Below are 24,851 nucleotides of genomic sequence, written 5' to 3'. Positions count from 1 at the left end.
GTTAGCATGTCGTGAGTCCAAGTTAATCGGTGGCAATTTACAATTACATTCAAAGTTACCGTGTCTGGTTCTCTCATGCAAACTCTGAATCCATGTAAGAATTTGCTTCCGGTACGAGCCACAGTTTGTTTCATGTCTTGTATTCGTCCCAGTTACCCTGATTACCGGATGTCTCCCCTATAAGACAGACTTAGTCTTTGATTAAGGGATTAACCACAAGAGAATTAGATTAAGCAAAACCGTCGTCGTTCTGGTACGTGGCGGCCTATGAAAACTGTACTCTGCTGTACTCAAAAAATTAAGAACTTTACTGCGCCGCACCGAAAGTGGGTGGTGTCCTCCAATATAAATCCAAAGCACGTTAGATTATACATCTGAATATGACTAGGCTTAAGTAATCACATCAACGGATTAAAGGGAGAATTAGTTTTTAAGTACGTACGTCACTGGATTAGATTAGGGCATTTGGCTTGTGCCAGCTACAAGATAATAGTAGTCTAAGTGGTTTTGTCGCCCTTGATGAGACTTAATTGGCTTTATTCGTGGATTAAGAACGATAAGACATTCTTCCAAAGCAAACATTACCAGTTTAATTACTTAAATCTGGAGCTAACTAGCAACAAAACTTGTGTTTAACAAAAGTTTTTTTTGTTAATTGAACAAAGTTACAAACAACAGTCAGCACACGTCCTCGATCCACCATCCAAAACAGAAAAGCGACTTACAGCTTTGTTGCTTTGTCTAAGTGCTTCTTGTTTATTTATATTAACCTTTCTCTTAACTTATAACAAGATGTCATTAGGAGTACTAGTACAACTGCCCATTGGTTGTTTTATTTTTAACATTATCACTCTTAGAATGACATGAATGTGACTTGCGTGGTGCTTTAGGACGTATCGTATTCTACGGAGTACAACCAGTTCAGGGTGAAATTCAGATGTCCGAAAACTTGTCAAGTGCATAGATATATTCAAGCTTCCTAACAGGACTGTAACGTTATCCGATGGTTAAAGTTGTCTATGAACGATATATATATATATAGTTTCTTAAAACCAAGTAAACGTTCAAGTACTTTTCCGTGCAACCTCTTAATTTATTATGTGATCATTGTTGTGTGCATCATCTACCTGCATAACAAGTGAGGAAACGAAAACGCAATTTTGCTAACATCAAAATGATATAAAGTGGACTTATTATGGTTGCTCTAGTGGAAACATGTTAAACTTTAAATAAGCAGACAATGCATGGCTTATTTTGGTAATAAAATCTGTTCGAATCTCAACTTGTGAAAAATATATTTAGAGATTATTAATTTAGTTTAACGTATTCTAATTTTTGAAGAAACATACAACCGCCGTCCGTACGGCCGGGAAGTGAACGACTAGCCCTCCCGGGTTTCTGGGTCCATGAGGGAAGCTCGCTCTGTGCAACTTCGAACCTGGACGCCCTTTTACAAAAGTTCCCGCCTAGCTTCTTATTCCAGAGCCACCACATATCCTATAAAGGCAGCCCCCATAGGACTCTTTGGAGGGCAGTAGGTCCCACGCACTACCCTACTCTTCTCTTATTGCCTGATTGACCCAAATTGAGACCGGTGAGGTGCCACATCAGCCCTAACAGTGACGTGGGATAACGGTATTCCTAGAGAGCTGTGCACTCGGATGTGGAGTTCAGTCACCATAGCCCTAGCAAGAAGCCCAGCTGAATGATAGAGATGAAGATAACTGACACCATAAATTTTGAAGAAAAAAACAAATTGGAATGAAAAATACATTTACTATCACTTGTGCATATATTCTCCGAAATCAGTCTTCTCTCTATGAATAAGATATCGTGAGTTTGATTCATAATAGACTCGTTGTAACATTTTAATTGTTTGTATGATAAACAAAAAAAAATACAAATAAAGAAGGGGGCCAGGAAAATAAAAATGAGGTTGCAAACAAACTTGGAATTTTTTTTTATAACTGTAGCAAACAGAATTGATGATCTAGGGGATATATTATAGGTCTATGTTGCCAAGATTTGATGAATAATTTTAAGAAAAAAAAACGAAAAGAAAAAACATTGTGTCTTGCAATATGAATATATATCGCCATGATATTCCTTAAAATCGTAACAAGTACTAACCATGCAGATTAATGTGACGTTGGGGGGGATGCACCCTACCTCCCATAACATGCACGTGGACCCATTCGATCTTATGCTCTCTGCCTCACATTGACCATATTTCTTTTTCTCTTTTAGACTTAGTATAGTGCATCTAAATTTGCGTTACATATATATATATATATATATAGTGACTTTAGGTTTTCCTTAATAAAACTATATATTAGGGGCCGAGATAATGGAAAATTAATGATTGATGTTAATGGTCACTTAAGTGCCAGACGTCGCAATTCGATCCCTGTGATTAGAGAGACTAAATTGGAATTTGATTGGGTAATGGATGCTCCAAAAGAGTGATTAGGAGGGGACATTTTGGCTCTTTGTTTTGGGGTTTATTTTTTAAGCAAGGAAAGGAAAGCTGGGGCATCCTTGCACATGGAGGCTTGGTCAGATTTGGAGAATACAAAATCGTTGCCTTTTGGAAGTGCTTGGAGCTTAATTAGGTGATTATAGTATTATTAGTGATTATTAGTACGTAATTTATAATAGTTTTTGGGGCAAAGGTAGCCAAAAAAGAAAGAAGCATCTTCCGTAGGTAATAGAGGTTCAACAACTTACAGAGCAGAGTTGTTTTTGTTTTATGCTCTCAAGTCTCTAATTCCCCGATCGACTCTGTATGCATGTGATCGAGTTTCGGGCACTTTTTGTTTTTGCCAAAATTTAAGGCTGCTTAAACGTTTATATTTTGCTTTCATTTTTATTCATTGCTCCGGCAGCACCGGCGGCTCGGGGTTTGTTTAGGTTTTGGAATACAAACGTTCTTGGATTACTTGAATTGGTTTAGGACCTTAACTTTGCTTCTTGTTCAAAATTGGATTGAAAACAAACTTGTAACCTCGTAAATGTAAACAAAATTACGGGGAAGCTTGACCTCAAATTTTTGGATATTAAAAATCAGCTGACAACTTATCCTGACCACCTCTATTTTGCATCTACGTACCAATCTCTTCACTCGACATTTAGTTAATGACAATAACATTGATAATGAATACGTTTTTATCAAATAAATGTTGATCTCACAAATAAGAAATTATTTGAGTGATCAAAATATTGAATTTTTACTACGTGTGGCTCTCACCGCGTAAACATAATAGTCTACATTCAATTTCATCGCCTCTGTATAGTAAATAATCCACATTTTCTTTTACAAATTTTTTTAAGTAGTTTTCTAGCAGTATCTAAGACTTTTATTGTGAGATATAAGAGAGTATGATTACAAACCTCTACACCACAAATTTCAAAACGAAGATACTTCGACAATTAAATGGACCACAAATTCATTTGAAATTGCGAATTCAATGTTAATAACCGGTGTGTTTCAATTCAAAGATCAAGTGACATCATAGCAAAATCTTGATCCTAATTGGATTTACTCATCCAACATTTTAAGAAATTGTTTTATTTTTATTTTTGTTTGGTGAATATGGACATTACTACGGTACAGAGTACAACATACCTATCACCCAAACAACAACAACATAAACATAAATCTACTTGCAATCACCAAAATCACTGCCTTGAAAAATGCTGCGAGAACCGCAGACAATGACCTTGTAATTATCTCCAAAACCCAAGGGCATTTCCCAATTCTCATTTCTATAAGACCCGCCACCCTCCCAAAAGCTCAGACCCTCAAAAATTTCCACTCACTCTCATCTACAGCAAAACCAAACCTCTCAACCAAAGCGCAGAGCACACCGTCGTTTCACGCCAGAAAGAATGTCTTCCGGAGCCACAAAATGCAGCAAGATCCGCCACATTGTGAAGCTTCGCCAGTTGCTGCGACGGTGGCGCAGCAAGGCCCGCATGTCGTCAGCCAACCGCACACCGCCGGATGTCCCTGCCGGACACGTGGCCATCCGCGTCGGCCCCTACTGCACCAGATACGTGATGCCGGCGTCGTACCTGAACCACCCCGTGTTCAAGAAGCTTTTAGTACAAGCGGAGGAGGAGTACGGCTTCACCAACCAAGGCCCTTTGGCGATCCCATGCGACGAGTCGTTGTTCGAAGAGGTGGTCCGGTACATTTCCCGATCGGAGTCCGCCGGGTCGGCCAGGTTCGACAGGCACTGCCACGTTGACGTCAGGAGTAACTTCGACTTATTGGCCGATTCCCGACCGTTGCTTCGTGGGTTTTCCGAGAAGACAATCTGGTAAAAAGAACCAGCTGCTTTCGTTGTTGGTATGTTCTTTGGTTTCTGAAACGAATAAGGATTATTGTATACACGACAAGACAAACGCTGCAATCGTCTCTGACCCGGGTGGTGACTCAATCCGAGTTATAACCCATATAGGTTGGGTTATGGGGTTTTTTGCTTCCATTTTTTATTTTTATTTTCGAAATATTGGGGCATATTGGGGTAGTGAGTTACTGAGGGCGAGTGACCGAGTTCAAACTCCGAAGAATGCTATGGAGATGGCAAAAAGGGTGGGGAATTACATACACACCGAGTCGTCCCGGGTTCGAATCGGAATTGAGACGCAGCAGAGTTTGTGATTTTTTTTGAAGATGAAGATCAAGCTATATATTATGAGTCTCTGAGGAACAAAGAGTCGCTGATTATTAGGGGTCTCTTTTCTTTTTAAACTTTTTGTAAATTCTGTGATTTATTGATTAATCAATGAAAGAAATTGTAGAGGGTTCCAGCATGATCATGCTCCATCATGGATATCATACCTGGTTTTGACAACTAATGTGAACTCCACCATTTTTCTGCAACTTTGAATTGTTATATGCATTTGAAGGTTTCAATCATGGCAGCGGTTGTGGAAGTTATAATGGTACCTGCCCACGTGAAAGCAGCTGCAGAGCATGAGCTGCTCTGTTTCACCTGATCTGGTTTTGTCTTTTTAACCTAGATATAATAGGATTCGAAATCTTTTACAAATAAACTTACAGATTTCGATCGATTTTCTGACGGATTTTGGATTGTGCATCTATAGAAACACATCATGGTAATGTTGAAACTCCAGATTACAGAGTCGAGGGCCATTAATTAGATAGCTCGTTGTACTAATCTGCGGTTTTTGGCTTTAAAATTTGATGTATTGGAACACTATAATACTCTGGATCAATACAGTCATATTTGTAAAATCATAAATGAAAACGAGTAAATTTGAATCAAATTAATTTGAAAGATCTGTTACCATATATTGCAGCTAAATTCATGATCAAACAGACCATTGCAGTATTGCACCATTGAACATTTCTCAATTATATTGGCAACAACTGTTCTGATGGGCAAAGCACATACACTGATCAAAACCAATCATGCAATGATACTATAAACCCATTTACTTGTTTTTTTTTTGAAAGTTAAACCCATTTACTTGTTAATAATACTCCATTGTTGAACAAGTCTTAGATACAAATATGAACCATGCCAATAGTTTCACTCTGTTTAGACATACAGGCTGTTTAGAGATCAATTTGCAAGATCTTAAACTAATAAACTAACTCTTAGTGAGATCACCATTCTAGCTTCAAATTCTATGGAATAGTAAACCAAATTACTGTCTTTTTTTTTTTGTTGGTCAAGCTTCTCATCATCTGTCTTTTTTTTTCTTTCTTGTTCCAATTTCAAAACGTGGGTGGTCAAAGTTAGTCTTCCAGTATCCAAGAGAATTAGGAAAATTAGTTCGAAGCTCCAAGTTCCAACTCATGGATCGAGCTAACAAGTCAATAGTTGACATGAGGATTGTTGAGAAATGCGTATAATTGAAGCTGCATTATCGACAATGGAAACGAGCAACAGCCCAGAATTTCCAAAAGGGTGGTGGAGATGGAACGCTTTGAATTAATAGTGACATTATATAATGGATGGATGATTGTACAGTGCCGTGCCGAAGGGTACAGTCCGAATATGGGATCGGAAAATGACGTCCGTCAAGTATGAACACAACAGACTTCAACGGCGAACAAAACCATGTGAGAAACCAGACCTATTTGTAAAATGGGTGTCCTAATCAACTAATCATGTAACGTGCTATCTCTCTATTCTCAACCTTTTCTGTCATAATCTACGAGTCCAAGTACTAGCTAGCACCTTTAACACATTCGGTTCCAAAAAAAAAACACATTCGTTTCCAGAACCACACAGATATTCGAAAGGGATGGTTCGAAAATATCGTAGTCATGAACTGAAAGCAAAACCAGTGGTGATAATTGAAAAGTTGTAACGTAAAATAGGTAATGGAAGTCAATTCAGTGATGGGGGCATTGCTAGAAGAAGCTTGAAGGTTGAACCTTCATTTCCGTTTTCGTGCATGAATGGTGATCAGAAATGCAACAAGTGCGGTAGGAGGGGATGTCTATGTCGAATCAGTTTGATTCGGTTTGGTATAGGACTATAGGATATGAGATTAGGCCCCCTGGTGGATCTTGATCTTGATGGATCGCTTTCTAAAATATATGGACGGTTTGATAAGGGTACACGCAGGGGGTGGGTATATCTCTGATATTTCTTTAGGAGTCAAGTCTCCTTCTTCCACTTAAGAAAGAAACGAAAAGGTGAGAGCGAGACTCCACTTGCTTTGGGCTGTGGCCGGTGATCGATGTTCTGGAACATTGTCTGGAAGTGGCTAACGAATTTGAGGAGTTTCTGGCACAAGCTAGTAATCAATTACTTCGAACCTGTTTTGTCTTGAACCATGACCAAAACCAAACTAGATTTATTTATTTATTTTAAGAGTCCCCACGCTTCCTTTGCACTTCAACAGAAACAACCCGAAACATTGGCCATCATCATCCCCTCAAAGTTGGAGTAATGGTGTAGTCAAGCTTTTCGCTTAGACAGGTTGGGGTTGGGTTGTTGCTCAAACAGAAACAATCCAAGATTTCTTAATATCCAAAAAGAAATATTGTATCACTCTAAAAAAAAAAAAAACATTGTATGGAAGTGGATCAGTTTTGTTTTATGACTGGCCTGCTATTTTGGGCTACAAATATTGACCCAAAATGACTTTGGGCCCAAAACGACGGAGTACACATTTGATTAGCCCAGCAGTTGCATCATCAAAATCAAGACTTTGGGCCTTCAGGGGTGGATTTCGCTTGGGCATTGAGTTTGTGCACTGCGTGTAAATTTGGTAAAAGAAATTCTTTTAAGTGTATAGAGCGTAGGACGTGGAAGGCTCTAAATGAGACAAGCTCTAAATGAGACAAACAAAACGATGCAGAATACGGATGACACATTAATCGCATTGCCGGTTGTTGGAGAGTGGAGACCTAAGATATCTGTAAGTTGCTTCTTCTAGCTACACGCAGATCGTACTACCATGGCAAACTAAATAATGCTTTACTTCTTAACCAGCCATTCGTGTATCAATAATACCCGCGTCTGAACTATCTGTCGGCGTTTTATCACAACCACATGGACTAGAGCCGAGTGGTTTATAGTACTTCGGAACCAAGAGATCCGTCGGTTTAGCTAGCTTATGTATTATAGGATATGACACCGCAATCAGTGACTAATCTAAAACACAGTGGTTACGAAATTTTCAGACTAAGACGTGCCATGCATACACCATAAATGGTTCCAACTTGAAACCCTACATTACAATTTTACTGATACGAACACTGAAGTGACAGAACCGTCTTCATGTGAGGCAATTCACTAATGGGACGCATGTGAACCCAGAAACGTGCAATTACAGAGCCCAAGAGACCGCTGCAAAGGTCAGGTCAGGTACGCTCAGCACTCAAGAGAGAGTCTGAAGAAGACTGAGGAGGAGGGAGGACCATCAAACAATGAATGATGATACATGCAAAAACCAAACAGTAACTGATCGAGGAAGGTGACAAACATTGTGAATGGAGACGAGGTTGGATCTTCTTTTTTTTCTTCGATCCTAGCCAAATGGACCACATTTTGTTTTCATGCCTTAAATGATTACTGGATTGGATTTTACTTACCTGTTTTTGTCTTCTTATTTGCAGGGTGTAATAGAGAGAGACAGAGAGAAGAACAAGGAGGGATAAGAAGTAGTTGTAACTTTTGTGTCTGTAAAAGGAAATTTAACGAACTGTGAGGATTTTACTGTCATGGGTGACGTAAATGGTGGCTGCCTGTAAAAGAATGAAACAAAGCTGCGTGATGATGATAGCTTCATTCCCAGGACATCATCATCAACAACCAAAGTTGCCAGAAAAGGAAAAGGCATGCATGATGCAACTGTTTTCTACTGTAATAACTGGTGTGTTGCATACTTTTCTGGATTTCCACTTTGCTCTCTTTAATTTATTTTCCTTCACTCTTTTTTTAATTTTTTTAATTTTTTACTGTACGTTTAAGATGCATGTATGGACTAGTCCATAGCAGAGGTCAAGATTAGATTTGATGGATTACCATACCGAAAGTAAAAAAGAAAAGGAAATAGTTAAGCTAAATGATGAATCTGTGATCACTAACGTTGTCATTATGACCAAGATCGGCCTATTATCATTATCATTGACAATAATAAGCACTTTTACAGCAAAAGATCTTGTTAATTATGATTCTAATGATCGCCCATGCAGCACAAAATGCCAAACTTATGTTATTTACTCATGAAAGCTATAACTAAGAAGTAAAATTATGATCAACACTGTTGCAGTGGACGATGCCGCTGCCGCCACCGGCCACCACCATAATACTAGCCTTCGTAGTAGTTAGTACCTCTCTTAGCCTTCAACACAAAGCCGGAGAGGTAACCGGAATTTACCCTTCATTATTTTAGCTAGATTGAACTGCTTCGAACCCCATTGTCTACCTAACATAGAGAAGGAATACTTTAGGTACAGTTGTGACTTGAGTGATCGGAAACGATGTTACAGCAGACCGACTCATATATGAAAATCAATAGTACGTAGTACTTAACAAGATGACAGTAATGTCGTCATGGGTCCCCAAGCCTGCATCCAGTTCGTTTCATTTCGTCCCGTTTTGTTTATGTCAAAATCCAAATCCTAAGATATTCATGTCCACATAATAACTAACGTTACTCCAAAGAACGTAACAAAATAACTTTAGGTAAGTCGATTATGTATGAAATTGATCCTCACTATTGTTAGAAAATAGAGCTGGAAAATTACCTCACTCCACTCTAGGATGCATGATCAGCTAGTACAATCTGTAACATGGAAAAAACTTGAGTGACGAGCTATGATTATTTATGTGTGACAAACAATACTGAGAGATAGACAAATGTCAACAATAATTATAAACAAACATGCCAAATACCTAAAACTCTCATGTTATGTTCTTAAATTACAACCAAGCCTTTTAAAATAGACACGTGTCTCATATTCATTGGTTGTGGTCACCTTAAGGTGATCGGCCTTTGTCACCGAAGTCGGGTTTCTGTAATATTATATCAATCACTTCTTCTTTTTTTCCTTAAAAGCAAATCGAATGAGACTACTCTTGTTCTTAATCTTGTATTCACGCTAGCTAGTTCTATCTAGGTGCGAATCAGGATAGAAAAAAAAAAACCAATGAGGATTATGATATTTGTTTTCTAGGTGATGAATGATGATGCTGATAATGATCTCTATGGGCAAAAGCAAAAGAGAACCAACAAAAGTATGAGAGAGGGAGGAGGTGACTTGGAGAAGTACCAAAGGCAAAAAACATCGAATCCAATGAAAGAAAAAAACCGAATTACTTTTTGTTTGTGAAATTAATCGATCCAAAAGTTATGGGTGTATGGAAGAGGGTGGAGTAAAGCTGTCTTGTGTAAGAGTATGGGGTCCTTGGAATTAGAATGCCTATAGTTTTATGCTTTCCAACCATATAATTCATATTTCACTATTGAAAAAAGGTTGAAAAAATAAGTTATATGATTCATATAAAAGTGACTCGAACCCCATTCGCAAAAAATTCTTTCGTACGAACAAAGCAAAGATAGATAGCTAGGTTGAAAAAAATCCCAGAAAAGGATGAAACAACATATAATGATGGATGAGTGCAATTAGTTCTTGGCATCTTGATCTCCACTCTCTCAAGTCTCCACGTTAGCAATCATTCTCACCACCTCAAGCACCACCATGCCTGTAGATAAAAGACCCTTCTATTTCTTTCACGACTTTAAGTATATATAACATTTTAAACATTCTAAAAAAAAAAAAATTACTGGAATTATAATTTTCATATATTTTAATGTAACATGATTCATTATACAATTGAAATCAATTATTCGATACAGTATATACTAAAGCATAATGTGTGCATACAAAATTATATCGGTACATAATTACTTCATCAATTGAGCGATACTACTCGGAACATCTGAAAAACCATAACAATCGATGTTTTTTTTTCTATAAGCACTTAAATTTCGGATAATACAACTATGGAGAGGGGCAGGCCCGGACCTGAGATTTTCAGACCTTAGTCAAATTTTAAAAATTGGGCCCTCAAAATATAGACTATATAGTATTCATTCAACTTTATTTTCTCTTTTTAAGAAACACTTTTAAGAAACACATAAAAAACTTCACAAACTAAACATATAAACTCAAAATCTAACAACAAAAAACATTAAAAATCCTATTTATATTAAAAATCTTATTTACACAACAAATCTCTTACTTACATTGCTCATTTTTTCTAAAATAGTAACTAATGATAGTAATATAATGGGTAAGATTGTATATTCATTTTTTCTCTTTTGTAATCTAACATTAACACCACCCTAATTAGATGCTGTTAATTATTTTTTATTTATTTTTAACTAAACTAATGTGATCACACAAAGAAAAAAAAATTTTGAGCCCCTTAAGATTTCGAGCCCTGAGTCTATCGACTTTTAAAACTCTATTCAGGTACGAATCTAGAGAGGGGGATTAGGCAGAGTACGGAGCAGCATTACGGTGTCTGTAACAGTGCGCAAAATGCTTACGTAGGGGAGCGCGGTGCATGTGCGATGCCAACTTAAAAGAAGCGCAGTTGAGATGTTCCCCATATTGTAATGTCTGGCTCTCCTCTTCCTCCTCCTCCTCCTCCTCTTTCTCCTCTTAAAACGTTTTATATATATTGCACGCAAGTGACGCAACTACATGTTCATGCTTGTGCCCTCTAACCAATATATAATCAAACCACTTCTCGCTTAATTAGAACTATATCTATATGACAACTTGTTTTCATTTCTTCTTGTTTTTATACTCCTAGGTTGCATTGGAGCATTCGGAATCAAGGCACTCCGATGTCCAATATGACCAAATATAGAAAACAATGTGTGTTTGAGGAAGGGAGAGAACCAAATCATCAAACATACAAGGTAAAAAAAATTCATCTTTAATATTATTGAAAACCTTGTAGTTTTCAATGGAGCAACATTGTCACCACAGTTCTAGATTCAGAGTTATAAAACTTCGTATCAAAAAAATGATAAAACAATCCTACTTGTATATGAATTGCACACATGAAATTATATTGTTGTATGTTATGCGGATTGATATCCCACACCTATAATTCCCACAGCTATGCTACCGATTAATATTCTTAATTTTCTCGAAGCTTATGATGTTAGAAATTTTGACGTTAAAACCATACATCTTTTGTTCCAAATTAACATAATTTACGAAATGTAATATGTCTTACGTACTTTCTTACGTATCATGTATGGTTTGATTAAACAGTTAATTAATACATGGTATCAGGATATAATACCTGATCATAATCCTGGCAAATCACAATCGCACCTCAATTTATAAATCAGAGGCAAAGGAGTACTATTATATATAGTAAATAGGGTGTGATGCTATCATTGTAGCCGGCAAATTGGAATTGGAATGGAATTTCACAATCCAGTATAGTTGGCACTTGGCACCGAGGAAGCATCTCTCCCCCTTTTCTTTTATCCAATTTATCTTCTTGCAAAAGCTATCACGAGAATATTATCTTGTATTGTATACAATGAGCTCAAACAAGCAGATCGTACAGATTGGATTAAACATAATTATACTACTAATAATTAATATCTTAAACATTTATTTAATAATAAAAAAATATCTTAAACATTTGATCACTTTCTAAACCGACAGCTAAACCACCACCGTTACAACACTATTTCTACCATCATTTGCGTCAGGGCCCTAATTTTATTTTATTTTCCATTTTTGGATTTTTGAGGGTTGGGGCATCAATTAGTTAGTAGTCAACACCATGCAAATAGCAGGTTTATAAAAGAAGTGTCATTATCCGTTTTGATAAAATGCATTATCATGGCTAAGCTGATGATCGAATACGTACATGGGTTACTTTCATACTTATATATGTCTGATTGATGTTAATGTTTTATGATGGTTCAATTACATAGTGTACGTTCTTACCTACTTCCACTTCCATTGGTCTTAAGAGTTATATCTACGTGCTTGCTTGCCCCTAATCCATAAATATAAGTCACTACTCGATCTTAAAGTATAAAGTAGAATTGACTAATTGATTTTAAGGTAAGACGTCGAGAAATTCATTTTCTACAACATAACAACTTTGAGATTTTGAACTACCAACAAACGAAAACAAAAAATTGAACTGTATAAGTGTCGGTAAACCATATCATCATATAATCATTGTATCATAGAAAATAAAATGTCATAATCAATTAATGAAACCTCTAAACGTTCGATTTAATATATCGAGTCCATAAACAATTTGACAAATTATCCCCGGCGAAATTCATGCATGTCCAATGTGTTAGAATTATTAGGAATGTATAGTTCAACCTAATTGATATAGAAATCGAAACTAACTATCATTTCGGTTATTAGTACTTTGTTTGATTCTTGTTTGAATAAAAGCAACATTGCAATTGAAATGGGCATGTTGGACATGACTTTAGCATCCTTAATTTGTATGTCTGCACCCGTAAAATAAACAAGATCAAATTATCGAAGGACAATATGAAAAGCCAAAGGGAGACATGAGGTAAATAAAATAAGTGAAGAAAGTAGGTGACCTATAATTCAGTAGTTTTGGGACTTTTGTCAATGAGTTGAAGACACAAGAAAGGAAAACGTGGGTCGGATTGTTGACAACTGAAGAGGCATGACACGACTTTGATATTTACTCATTTTGGTTTCTAGTGAATCAAATTAGGTCGCCCTTGATTGATTAAGAATCCAAGGTTAATTCTTGCATGACTATGAATCAAGCTATTTGTTAATTCTTGCATGCTACCTAATTTTGAAAGTTATAGCAGCTGCATTATTTTGATCAGATACCGAAAATAATAACATTTAGTACTTAAGTATTGTTACGGTTTCATGTCTCGGATAATTGATCTTTTAAGATGATAAAAACGCTTACTGACACATAAATTTTGTATTATAACATGATAATATTGATCAACTACAACTCAGTATAATACTCTAAATAATTTTGTTGGGAAGCTGGTTCGGATTAAGTTACACAGATTGGCCATATAGGTAGTGAAGGTCTAAGCTATATCATATGAAAATGTACCATGTCCTATGAAAATGTGCATTCAAAAACTCATAGAGGAACATAACAAGTACTCTCTCTATTCTATCAAACATAAAAATATGACACTACGGCATTCAAGGAGCTGTGGAGTCCAAAATAGCAAAGAACGATGAAGAAGATAATCTTGATTTCAATCTATGCTTTGTCGTGGATCAATTTTTGTTGGTGTGCATGCTTTGCGATCTTGTATTGTATTAGGTCAAGCTTTAATTGGGAGCCAGCGAGGTTAAGTTTCTTTTGTATTTTACATTGTCGTCTTCGCAAGCAAACCTAATATCATCATACACACAAAAAAAAAGAGGAAAAAAAAAAACGAAGGCTGCCGACGCTGTCAGCTTCGGTGATTAAAGTGGTTAATCACAACCAATTAGCTAAAGTAATATGAAACGTGGTCGCTTTCTCTCTTTCCCTCCAGTTTTCAAACACGTGTCCTATTTTAGCTATCTGGGATGTGAGGTGCACGGTAGGGATCAGTGGCGGTCCCCACACCCAATAAAAAAGCCTCTCTCTGACAAAACTGACTGAACGGAGCTGAAACGTGTGTGCGCGGGGGACCACGTGTCCCTTTCTCACCTCACCTCGCTCCCATTTCGGTTCCTTGCTCTCCTCCTCCGCGCTCCTCCACTACACAGGAACACTGTTATTGCCTGGACGCGCTTCCGTTAGCGTGTGGGGCCACTCGCCCGGGAAGGTATGGGACCTCGACACCTAATTGTGACTTATTGAGCGAGACGTTATGTTATGGTTTTCGGTCCATATGTACGGGGATTTTATGATCTGTTTTGGTGCGACAAAACAAGTAACAATGTTGTGGAGCTTATTCTGATCTAACATATTATTGGTACTAATCCATGTTCATTGATTCCTAATCCACACTAAGAGGAATCTAACTACGAGGAATGATTGTAATTGAGTTGGAATCTTTCTACAAGAATCGGTTACGAGGAATACTCTTTATTCTATAAACATAGGAGGCATCAATTAGGAGGGGGAATACTCTTATTTCATAAACATATGTTAGATAGTAGTATAATGTGTGATCAAGTCAAGTCGATATGAATAACAATTTGTATGTACTACTTAGAATCTAATATGCAAAGTCAAGTTATGAGATATGTGTTTTGAATTCGTTATTTTAGTCATTCATTTATGTTTAGGAATAATAAGGACTAAACATAGTCGAACGAAAAAATATTAATAATAATAATTTAAATGATATAAAATATATTTAAATACATGACTTCGAAGTAAGACATAACTAGCGCGGAACAATTCACTATATGTAGCTATTGACAACAACTTCATCAATTAAAATTTCTTAAACATGTTAGTTGATATATTCCTCCGACGTTATAATAAACATCATCATGCATGATACTTCGCTAATTAGTTGACTTATGAGCGAGTAGGTTGTGACCCTTTCAAATGTGTGTGTGTATGCATGAGTATAATTTTGTTTTGTAAGAATCATTAGCTAGCATCAACGACATTGTTTACACAATCCTTAGTATGATGCATGTTCATCCCTAGATATCCTTAAAAATGAATCACATAACTAAAAATACTAAAAATGATTAGGGTTTTTAGTATATTGTTTAATTTTAGCGACATTGTTATTTTCAGTTAAATCATAACTTTTAACTGAAAATACTAAAAATAAATCATTTGTTGCAGTATACGTACTGTTCTTTTTCTTCTATACTACGAACTTAATTTCGACCATGCATGGAGTCATGGAGATAAGGAGAAGGAGGCCGGCGGTCGTCTAGAAGGTAGCCCTGGTTTAGGTACTGCTCCCCGGCCGTCTCAGGTAACTGTTTTTTTATATCTCTGTCCGTGCATCCCGATCAGTCGCCGGTCGCTTGTTCTGTAATGACGAAAATGCCCCATTTGACCTAGGTGGTGTTTGTTCTTCTTTATTACTGTGATGGCTACGTTGAATAGTGGTGTGACTGGTGTCCGAGGACGCAGCGAAGCAAAGTCATATCAGTGTCACAGAGCTGGTTCGGTTCGATTGGTTGGTGCGGAAAACCCGCCCTAGCTGGCTACTAAATGAAGCTACTAGCTCTGAGATCCTAAACACAATTTTAGAAAGAAAGAAAAAAATAAAAAAAATGGACCCCCTTGTCCTGGCTTGTAGAAAACGACGGTGAGTTAGATATTCGGAATCTAACGTCAAAGTTCATCGATCTCTTCCCCAAAATTAATATAACGACACTCCAAACTTACTACTGTTGTTTTCTCTGCCTGCTTGATTATGTCTTGCTTTGGTTTCAAGAATGGGATCAAATTCTATCTGACCGCATTATTTACCAGTCACAGTGCTTCAGTCATCGGTGTAATGGGCTGCCTATTGTCAAGTAAATTTGTGCATCATCTTTGATCAAAATGGTAGTAACTTTGCTCGGTTGTTTTATTCTAACTTTGCAGGCTTGATCTCAAGAAGAATTATAAGGAAGAGCATGCATATATAAGAGACCATGATGCTGCATGTTAAATTGTATGCATGTTAATTTTGCATAATGTACAAAACCAATCATCTGCACCGACCTTCCCACTATTCGTGGTAGATTAAATGGTACTAGAAGATTAAAATTTAAAACTAAAACTCGAGCTATTAGAAATATAGCAGTAACCATCACTCTTTGTTGATCAAGTAAACAACTCGAATGCTACTACTAATCTATTGTGTCGAACTCAAAATTTCCTATTTATGAAAGGAAGAATATACCAATTGACCAAGTTGTGCTGAGCAAAAGCCTTCGCTTTTTTAAACATTGGTGAAATATTAGTAGTTACGATAGAAAAATTGCAATTTGAAGATTTGACATTAGGTTATTATATATTCGATACGTCAGTAAATTGAATTAGAAATCAATAATGTATGGTTAGTGTCTTGAAACAAGGTTTTACTACCTTTTAAATAATTAACGGCAACATGTTACCATGATCTTTGTCAAAATGATTACTAGAGATTTTTTTTAAATTCTACAATTCATAAATGAATGTCTTATACAAAATCGGGTGAGACAATAAATATCATATTTTGGATTCCATGACCGTTGTACAACTATTTCCAAGGGATTAGGTTAAAAGCAGATCACCTAAAATATTTGATCCCTCCACTAGAAGGGTAAAACCATTATTACCTCAGTAGATATATTAGGAAACCAACATCCACAAGTAACTATATATTCGTTGAGAATATTAAAACCTCATAATTCTGATGCTAAATATGGGACGGGAAACCTCACATTATAAGACGGGAAACCTCATGGCCCCAATGTTCTGACCCTAGAAGAAGAAACTAGTAAAGCTACCGTAGTACACCAACAATATCAAGTAGCCGCACCACCCATCTAGCTGATCCAAACAAGAGCTTAAATTTCTTTAAAATTATCAAAATTTCTGTCGTCATTTTACCCAAACCAATAATTTACCCAATGTAGTTCAATACTTCGGCCGATCACATTTCCGTCAATCGGAAGGAAATTTTATTCTAAGCTAAAATCGGAAAATGTTGTATCCTGACACATCGGATACAGTAGAATACAGTGATGATGAGCTGGGGAGTGAGCGACGGTGGTCCTATAGCCGTAATTACGTGTATATAGAAACATAAACATCACAATAATAACAACTCCGTTCCCACAGTCCAACAGAACTTTCCAAATATCGGTTACAGCTCACCCTCTTTGGGTTCTTGCTTCCCGCACAAGCGAGTAGGAGAACAGCAGGGGCATTTCCGTCAAACCCGCATCCCCAACTTGGCTCCTCCCCACTAATAAATACAGCAGATTTAAAAAACATAAAAACAGATAGAAATACCATTCCCCAACGCTTTATTAAATCATTTTCCTTTTTTTAGTTTTTTTAATTTTTTAATTTTTAAAAAATTGAAAAACTGATGTAGTTTTTTTTGGAGGGTCTTGGCTTTTAAGTGACACCTTAGTCCGAATATTTCACTCTCTCTTCTACTACGCACAACCACCACCACCACCACCACCATTTCTCTCCTTCTCTCTCTAGCTTTCTCTCTCCTCTCTTCTCTTCCGACTCCGTCGGTCACTTTCTCTCTCCGGTATCCAAAACGAACCGGAGCGACTGATTCTGGTTTCGGATCTCCATTTCGGACTCTCACCGACAAGTCGGTGCTAACCGAGTCCGATACTCGAAGCTGCATTTGCTCCGGTAAGCCGATTTCCCCGTCGTTTCTTCGTCGCCGACTTCTTCTCCAGAAGTTTCTGAAATAAGAGAATGCAAAAAAGTGTTTAAAAAAAAAAATTCAAAAACAAAAAAAATGCGGTTTTTCGTGGTTTGAATTCGGTTCTGGTTTCTGAAAGCAAGCTGTGGATTTGTTTGAGATTTTTCTTTTTCGAATTGGAGCTTTAGTTTTCTGTATCTATTTCTGTCGGTGAGGTTTTGGTGCTGGATTTAGTGGATTCTTATTCGCTGTTCATCTTTGCTTTTGTTACTGTGCTTGCTTTCGGTGCTTGGATTCCCAATTTCGCTATCTATTTGAGATTAATAAACAGCTATTGGTTTTCGCTTCGAAGATGATACTGAGCTTTTCAATGTCAGACTATTGCAGGTGCTCTGCAGTTGATTTTGGATTAAATTACCAAAACAGATTTTTATTTTCCACACTAATAGTTGGAGATAAATTTTCATTGATGAAAATGGATCAAATGCGAGTTCAGATTTTTTATATGGAGTTTTATTTAGTTTTTGGTTATTTAAAAGCTGGAGTACTGTACCGGCGGTTTTAAAATCTATAGGATCTCCGGAAAGTAATAGCTCCGGGCGAGATCTCGGCGTGTTTTCTTCTGCATTAGTTGACAATTTTTTTTGTGTGTGTGATTTGGAATCTATAATAATGATGTTAGTACAATTTTGCTTGGTTATGTTTTAACTGGTCATTAAGCTCAATGTAATTTGGTTTCCTAATCAGTCATTCTTGTGTGGATAAATTCGCTTTGTTTTACTGTTTTCTGTGAACTGATCATTCTCATTGTGGATTTCTACAGTGGTTAGAGTCTAATTATGGACCGACGGAGTTGGCCGTGGAAGAAAAAGTCGTCATCAGACAAAGCTGCGACTGAGAAGGCCTTAGCGGTAGTAGAGTCTACTCCGAAGTCTCAGGCAGAGAAGGTGTGTTCAGTGTTCTGTCGTTGATAAATGCTGCATTGTCTTTGATTTGATGGAATTATCTGGTTTCTAGTATACATGTTAATTAATGGGGGAAAGATTTTTGCATCTAGATGTTTGGCATTATATTTGTTGTTGATCTTTCTAGTTTTTGCAACTTTGGTGCAGTATGTTTAGTAATGTTGTTTCTGATTTTCTTCTTGCTCGATCAGGATAACTACAAGAAACCAAATTATGTTCAAATTTCGGTGGAGCAATATACACATCTGAATGGTTTGGAGGATCAAGTGAAGAATTATGAGAGTCAAGTGAAGGCATATGAGAATCAGGTGAATGCATATGAGGATCAAGTGAAGACGTATGAGGACCAATTTCAGACATTGGAGGATCAGATTACAGATTTGAACGAACAGCTCTCCACAGCCCAATCTGAGATCAGTACCCAGGAGGGCCTCGTGAAACAGCATGCTAAAGTTGCCGAAGAAGCTGTCTCAGGTATAACTGTGATATAATCCTACTATACGAAAGAATTAGGTTCTTGGTTTCTTGGCTTGAAACTTTTTTAATAAATACATTTTTATTTATTAATTTTTATTTTTTTTATTTTTTTGCGTAGGTTGGGAAAAGGCTGAAGCAGAAGCTCTTGCATTAAAAACTCATTTAGAATCTGTAACACTTTTGAAGCTGACTGCTGAAGATCGAGCATCCCATTTGGATGGTGCTCTCAAAGAGTGCATGCGACAGATTAGAAATCTGAAGGAAGATCATGAACAGAAATTGCAAGAAGTTGTTATCACCAAAACAAAGCAATGTGACAAAATCAAGCATGAGCTCGAAACAAGGATAGCTAATTTAGACCAAGAGCTTCTAAGGTCTGCTGCTGAAAATGCTGCTATTTCAAGGTCCTTACAAGAGCGGTCAAACATGCTATACAAGATAAACGAAGAGAAGTCACAAGCTGAGGCTGAAATTGAGCGTTTCAAGAGCAACCTTGAGTCTTGTGAACGGGAAATCAACTCTCTGAAATATGAACTTCACATAGCTGCCAAGGAGCTGGAAATTCGTACAGAGGAAAAGAACATGAGTGTGAGGTCTGCAGATGCAGCCAACAAGCAGCATATGGAGGGTGTAAAAAAGATTACTAAGCTAGAAGCAGAGTGCCAAAGATTGCGTGGTCTTGTGCGGAAGAAGTTGCCTGGTCCTGCTGCACTTGCCCAAATGAAGTTAGAGGTTGAGAGTTTAGGCAGAGATTATGGAGAAACTCGATTAAAGAGATCTCCTGTTAAGCCTTCTAGTCCACAGATGTCCCAGGTGACTGAGTTTTCTCTTGACAATGTACAGAAGTTTCAGAAGGAGAATGAATTCCTGACAGAACGGTTACTAGCAATGGAAGAAGAAACAAAAATGCTAAAAGAAGCTCTGTCAAAACGTAACAGCGAATTGCAGGCTTCAAGGAGCATTTGTGCGAAGACAGTCAGCAAACTTCAAACATTAGAAGCACAGCTTCAGATCACTGGTCAACAGAAAGGTTCCCCAAAATCTGTTGTTCACATCAGCACTGAAGGTTCCTTGAGTCGGAATGCAAGCATTCCACCAAGTTTCGCCTCCATGTCTGAAGATGGAAATGATGATGACAGAAGCTGTGCTGAGTCTTGGGGCACAACATTGAATTCTGATCTCTCACACAGCAAGAAAGAGAAGAACAATGAAAAGTCGAGCAAAGCTGAAAATCAAAATCATTTGAATCTTATGGATGATTTTCTGGAGATGGAGAAGTTGGCTTGCTTGCCTAATGACTCAAATGGCGTTAAGACATCTGAAATAGAGATCAATGAGGCATCAGGAGAAGTCACTGCCACAAAAGATATCCACTCTGAGCAGCAGCATGAAGCATCTTTCAACGGGGACCTGTCAGTTCTCAGTCCTGGAGCTAATGAAAACAAGCTGCCTCTGGTGAAGCTCCGATCAAGAATCTCAGTGCTCTTAGAATTATTATCCAAGGACACTGATTTTGTTAAAGTTATCGAGGATATCAAGCACGTGGTCCAGGAAGCACAAGATGCTCTGCAGCCTCACACTGTAAACAGTGTTTCTGAAGAAATTCACAGCGCTGATGCCATATGTGATACGCAGGCACACCCTGAGGACTCTGTTTTTAGTACAGAAAAGGAAACCACAGCCAAAGAGACAATGAGTGCAATAAGTGAAGAACTGGCATCTGCCATTTCCTTGATCCATGACTTTGTGGTGTTCTTAGGCAAAGAAGTGGTGGGAGTCCATGACACGTTTCCTGATAGCAATGAATTAAGTCAGAAGATTGAAGAATTTTCTGGCACATTTAGTAAAGTTATTCATGGGAACTTAAGTTTGGTTGATTTGGTTCTTGACCTTTCTCATGTGTTAGCAAATGCCAGTGAACTCAAGTTTAATGTTATAGGCTTCCCGGGTGTTGAAGCAGGAAGAAATAGTCCTGATTGTATTGACAAGGTTGCCCTACCAGAGAATAAGGTGGTTGAGAGGGATTCATCACAAAGATATCAAAATCATTGTGTCGACATTTCTAATCATTCTAACCCTGAAGTTCCTGATGATGGAAATTTAGTTTCCAGTTTTGGGTCAGAGGCCTCCCCATGCAAAATCTCAGTGGAGGAGTTTGAGCAACTGAAATCAGAGAAAGATAACCTTGCGATGGATTTGGCAAGATGCATGGAAAATTTGAACATGTCTACGTCAAAGTTACAGGACACTGAGCAGCTTCTTGCAGAAGCTAAAACACAATTTGCTTCAGCTCAAAATTCAAACAGCTTGAGTGAGACACAGCTAAAATGTATGGCAGAATCATACAGGACACTGGAATCACGAGCCCAGGAGTTAGAAACTGAACTGAAACTACTACAAATCAGAACTGAAACTCTGGAAAAGGAGCTGGAAGAAGAAAAGAGGAATCATCAAGATGCTTTGGCCAGATGCACAGAACTTCAAGAAGAGTTGAAAAGGTTAGTTGCATTGTTTGTTTAACAACCTGGCATCTTCTTGAAACTGATACTGATGATTGATGAACCAGTCTAACATGCTATTGCCTCTCACAGTGAAATTAGTAGTTTCAGTAATATATTAGTTTCATTTGTGGTTGCATGAAACTGTTTGTTGACTGAAAAACATGTCTGTGTTACATCTAACTTCTGCGTCTCTCAATAATTTTTCAGGCAGGAGACCTTATTAGCCGAGACAGCAGCTGAGACAGAATTCAAGACCAAACAGGTTAGCTACATTCGCTTTGTCTACTACTACCATTATTTGAATAGGAAAATAAGAATAAGTCTGCCACCCATGAATTAGAGGTTCCTTGTAACTCCAAATATAAGGGAGGGATGTGAGAAGATGACTTTAATAAACCAATATTTTCCAATTATTTCAGATGAACAGATCTTTACTCCTAAACTCCGAAATACTGTACTTTAAGTAAGCTACGGCTCATTTTCCCTGACATACTCCTAATAGTAGAACATCTCTTGTGGTCATCACAGGACAGGGAATTGGCGGATGCAGCAGAGAAGCTTGCAGAGTGTCAAGAAACCATATTTCTTCTCGGCAAGCAGTTGAAATCATTGCATCCTCAATCAGAGGCCATGGGATCTCCATACAATGAGAGGAGTCTAAAGGGTGAAGGGTTCACCGAGGATGAACCCACCACCCCCAGAGCCATGAATTTACACGACTCCGATCAAGCTGAGATGGATGGTGGTGCTTCTCCCAATGTTCTTAGAGCGGGTGGCGAGTCACCCATCTATCTGTACAATGCACCATGCAGCCCAGATGGGAACAATCCCTTGAAATCGCCTAGTAATGGCGTAACTCCAAACCACAGGCCAACAAAGTCTAGTTCCTCATCCGGCGGCTCTTCTAACCCAACACCGGAGAAACATCCTCGCGGATTCAGCAGGTTTTTCTCCTCCAAGGGAAAGAATGGTTACTAGGCTTGCACCTCGAGAGCCTGGAGCAATGTGTTAAAAGCCCGGTGGAAGTAATAACTAGAAGAAGCACCAAAGATGGAGACCTCCTTCATTCGGATTGTAGACATCATTTCTGGGAATTCCTAGGTGTGAAATCTGAGGGGATGGATACTTGTGAAGAAGGTTAGATGGTAATTTTGTAACTAATGGTTGTATATGATATCCAAATCTGTTAATTTGTTAATCTCTTTATGTATTTTCTTCAATTGAGAACGATGGCATAGTTTATGAAGTGTTTCGAACAATCTTGAATACTCTGTGTCACCGTATTTATAAATGAACGTTTCGTTCTTTCTCTGCAAGAACACTCCAATTTGTTCGGCTTTCAAGTTTATTGAATCTCACTTGTAATGGACTACTCGTTGATGGGCCTGGAGACTCACTAAACTTCTTTATGGGCCTTTTTTTTCCTTTTCCAAATGGGAGAACTTTTTTCAAATTCCCGTGAGGCGTTCAGGATAGGGCCTGGTGCAAGTTTCAACCTAGAAGGTGAAATGTGGTAAGTTGCTGGTTTTCCTCGGTCTGTGTTATGTGAAAGATGTGTTTTAATTTCAAGTAGTCGTGAGTCTTAACTTCGGTTGTGCTCGAATTAGATAGGATTGTGCGTGCCGGGCCTTTTCGATGTTAATATTTTGGCTGAGTTTACGGTACCTCCGGTCCCTTGTGTTACGCGAATGAAATATGTTGTTAGATTCCACCACTGTTAAGCAGGAAGTAGTAGAATAGTAGTGTTTCTGACGAGCTCCTAATGCCCTTCATCCTCGAAGAAGTTCCAAATTAAAGTCTGCAAATTGGAGGCTAATACTGGGTTCATGTCCCAACATTACTGGGCTCTTCCACCCGGTATAAGCCCATATGTGTTGTGCAGCCCAACATGGGCAGTACTATCAAGCGGATTGAACAACGTAGGTAGGAATTGAACAATTGATTAGCTGCAACTCCCGTAAGAAGAGAAATTTGAGGTTTAAAATGGATGAATAATAACAGGAGGAATATGATTATCTATGAAAACGTGAATGGTTTGGCAGGAACGCAGAAAATTAAGTTGAAACTATGGATGGATTCTATATTATGTAACATGCCTACCCTACTGCTTCGCCTACCTCCCAACATAGATGGCTCTCCTTGTCCAGCACCCGACTCTATCTATCAACTTCTTTATCTGACTCTTCCGATGGAAAACAATTGAACGTAATGTGTTCATATTAAGTCAATGACAGATACAAATTAAAGAAACCGGCCACATCGCGACCATCACAGAAGGTGCAGGTTAAGATCTATCATCATCATCATGAATACTATCAGTCATGCACCATTTATGATCGTGTACGTACTTGTTCAACTCTGCTTTTTCATGTTGGGAGGAGAAGGATCTTCTTCATGTCAACTCCCATCAGCTTTAGACTTTGAGGAAAAGAAAATCAGTGAGTGAATGAAAAAATTGAACAAAGAAAATGTGTTTCTTGTAGACTTTGCTGATGGAGTTGACCGTTCTTCAATTATCAATGTCTAGCTCCTTTTCTTTTTTTCTTTTTTTCCTTTCAGAAGTGAAAAACATCTGAATCTGGGAAAAATGAGTACGTACTGGAGTAAAATCTATTACCTTTCAGTATCTTTACGCCAAAGATATCACTTTTTCGACTTTTTTGATGATAGGAACGATTTCTTCTAGCTAGTAAAAGAGTTCCTTGTCAATTCCAGATTTGGATTTATTAATCTCCTAATTAAAGAAAGTTTCTTTTTCAATTTGTTCTATCAATAATTATGCTATAATGCATTAGCGTGCTTCATGGCTTCTGATGACGATCGACACAAAGCGTATATCTTAATGCGACTTGATAACTACTTTGATTTGATCAGCCTCACATGGATCATAATGGAGTATTAGACTGATCAAGAATGTTGATTTTGGCTATAATATGATTCAAACAAGTGCATGATGGCATGCATAATGCAAAAATCTGAAGACTAATAATATGAAGGGATAGACTGTCAATCTATCATCATCAACAGCTAATTGGCATTCAAAATTGGAATATATATATAGATCAAGTAT

At 37.7% G+C, this 24,851-nt stretch overlaps 2 protein-coding genes across 2 annotated transcripts; both read left to right on the top strand.

Moving 5' to 3' along the window:
• Positions 1-3,802: 3,802 nt before the first annotated feature.
• Positions 3,803-4,813, top strand: LOC101313669 (auxin-induced protein 10A5-like). The gene has a single exon (XM_004291336.1). The coding sequence runs from the start codon at positions 3,889-3,891 to the stop codon at positions 4,324-4,326; it is 438 nt and encodes a 145-aa protein (XP_004291384.1). The 5' UTR covers positions 3,803-3,888; the 3' UTR covers positions 4,327-4,813.
• Positions 4,814-17,608: 12,795 nt separating this feature from the next.
• On the top strand, positions 17,609-23,097 carry LOC101313378 (filament-like plant protein 6-like). The gene is made up of 6 exons (XM_004291335.1): positions 17,609-17,825; positions 18,662-18,785; positions 18,995-19,277; positions 19,399-21,778; positions 21,989-22,043; positions 22,310-23,097. Exons 2-6 carry the CDS (start codon positions 18,678-18,680, stop codon positions 22,757-22,759), a joined length of 3,276 nt encoding a protein of 1,091 aa, XP_004291383.1. The 5' UTR covers positions 17,609-17,825; positions 18,662-18,677; the 3' UTR covers positions 22,760-23,097.
• The last annotated feature ends 1,754 nt before the right edge of the window (positions 23,098-24,851 follow it).

The sequence above is a fragment of the Fragaria vesca genome, linkage group LG2 (assembly GCF_000184155.1).
Source record: "Fragaria vesca subsp. vesca linkage group LG2, FraVesHawaii_1.0, whole genome shotgun sequence".
NCBI lineage: Eukaryota > Viridiplantae > Streptophyta > Magnoliopsida > Rosales > Rosaceae > Fragaria > Fragaria vesca.
Note: the sequence above shows the minus strand (reverse complement) of the source record. Positions and strands in the feature narration are given on the sequence as shown.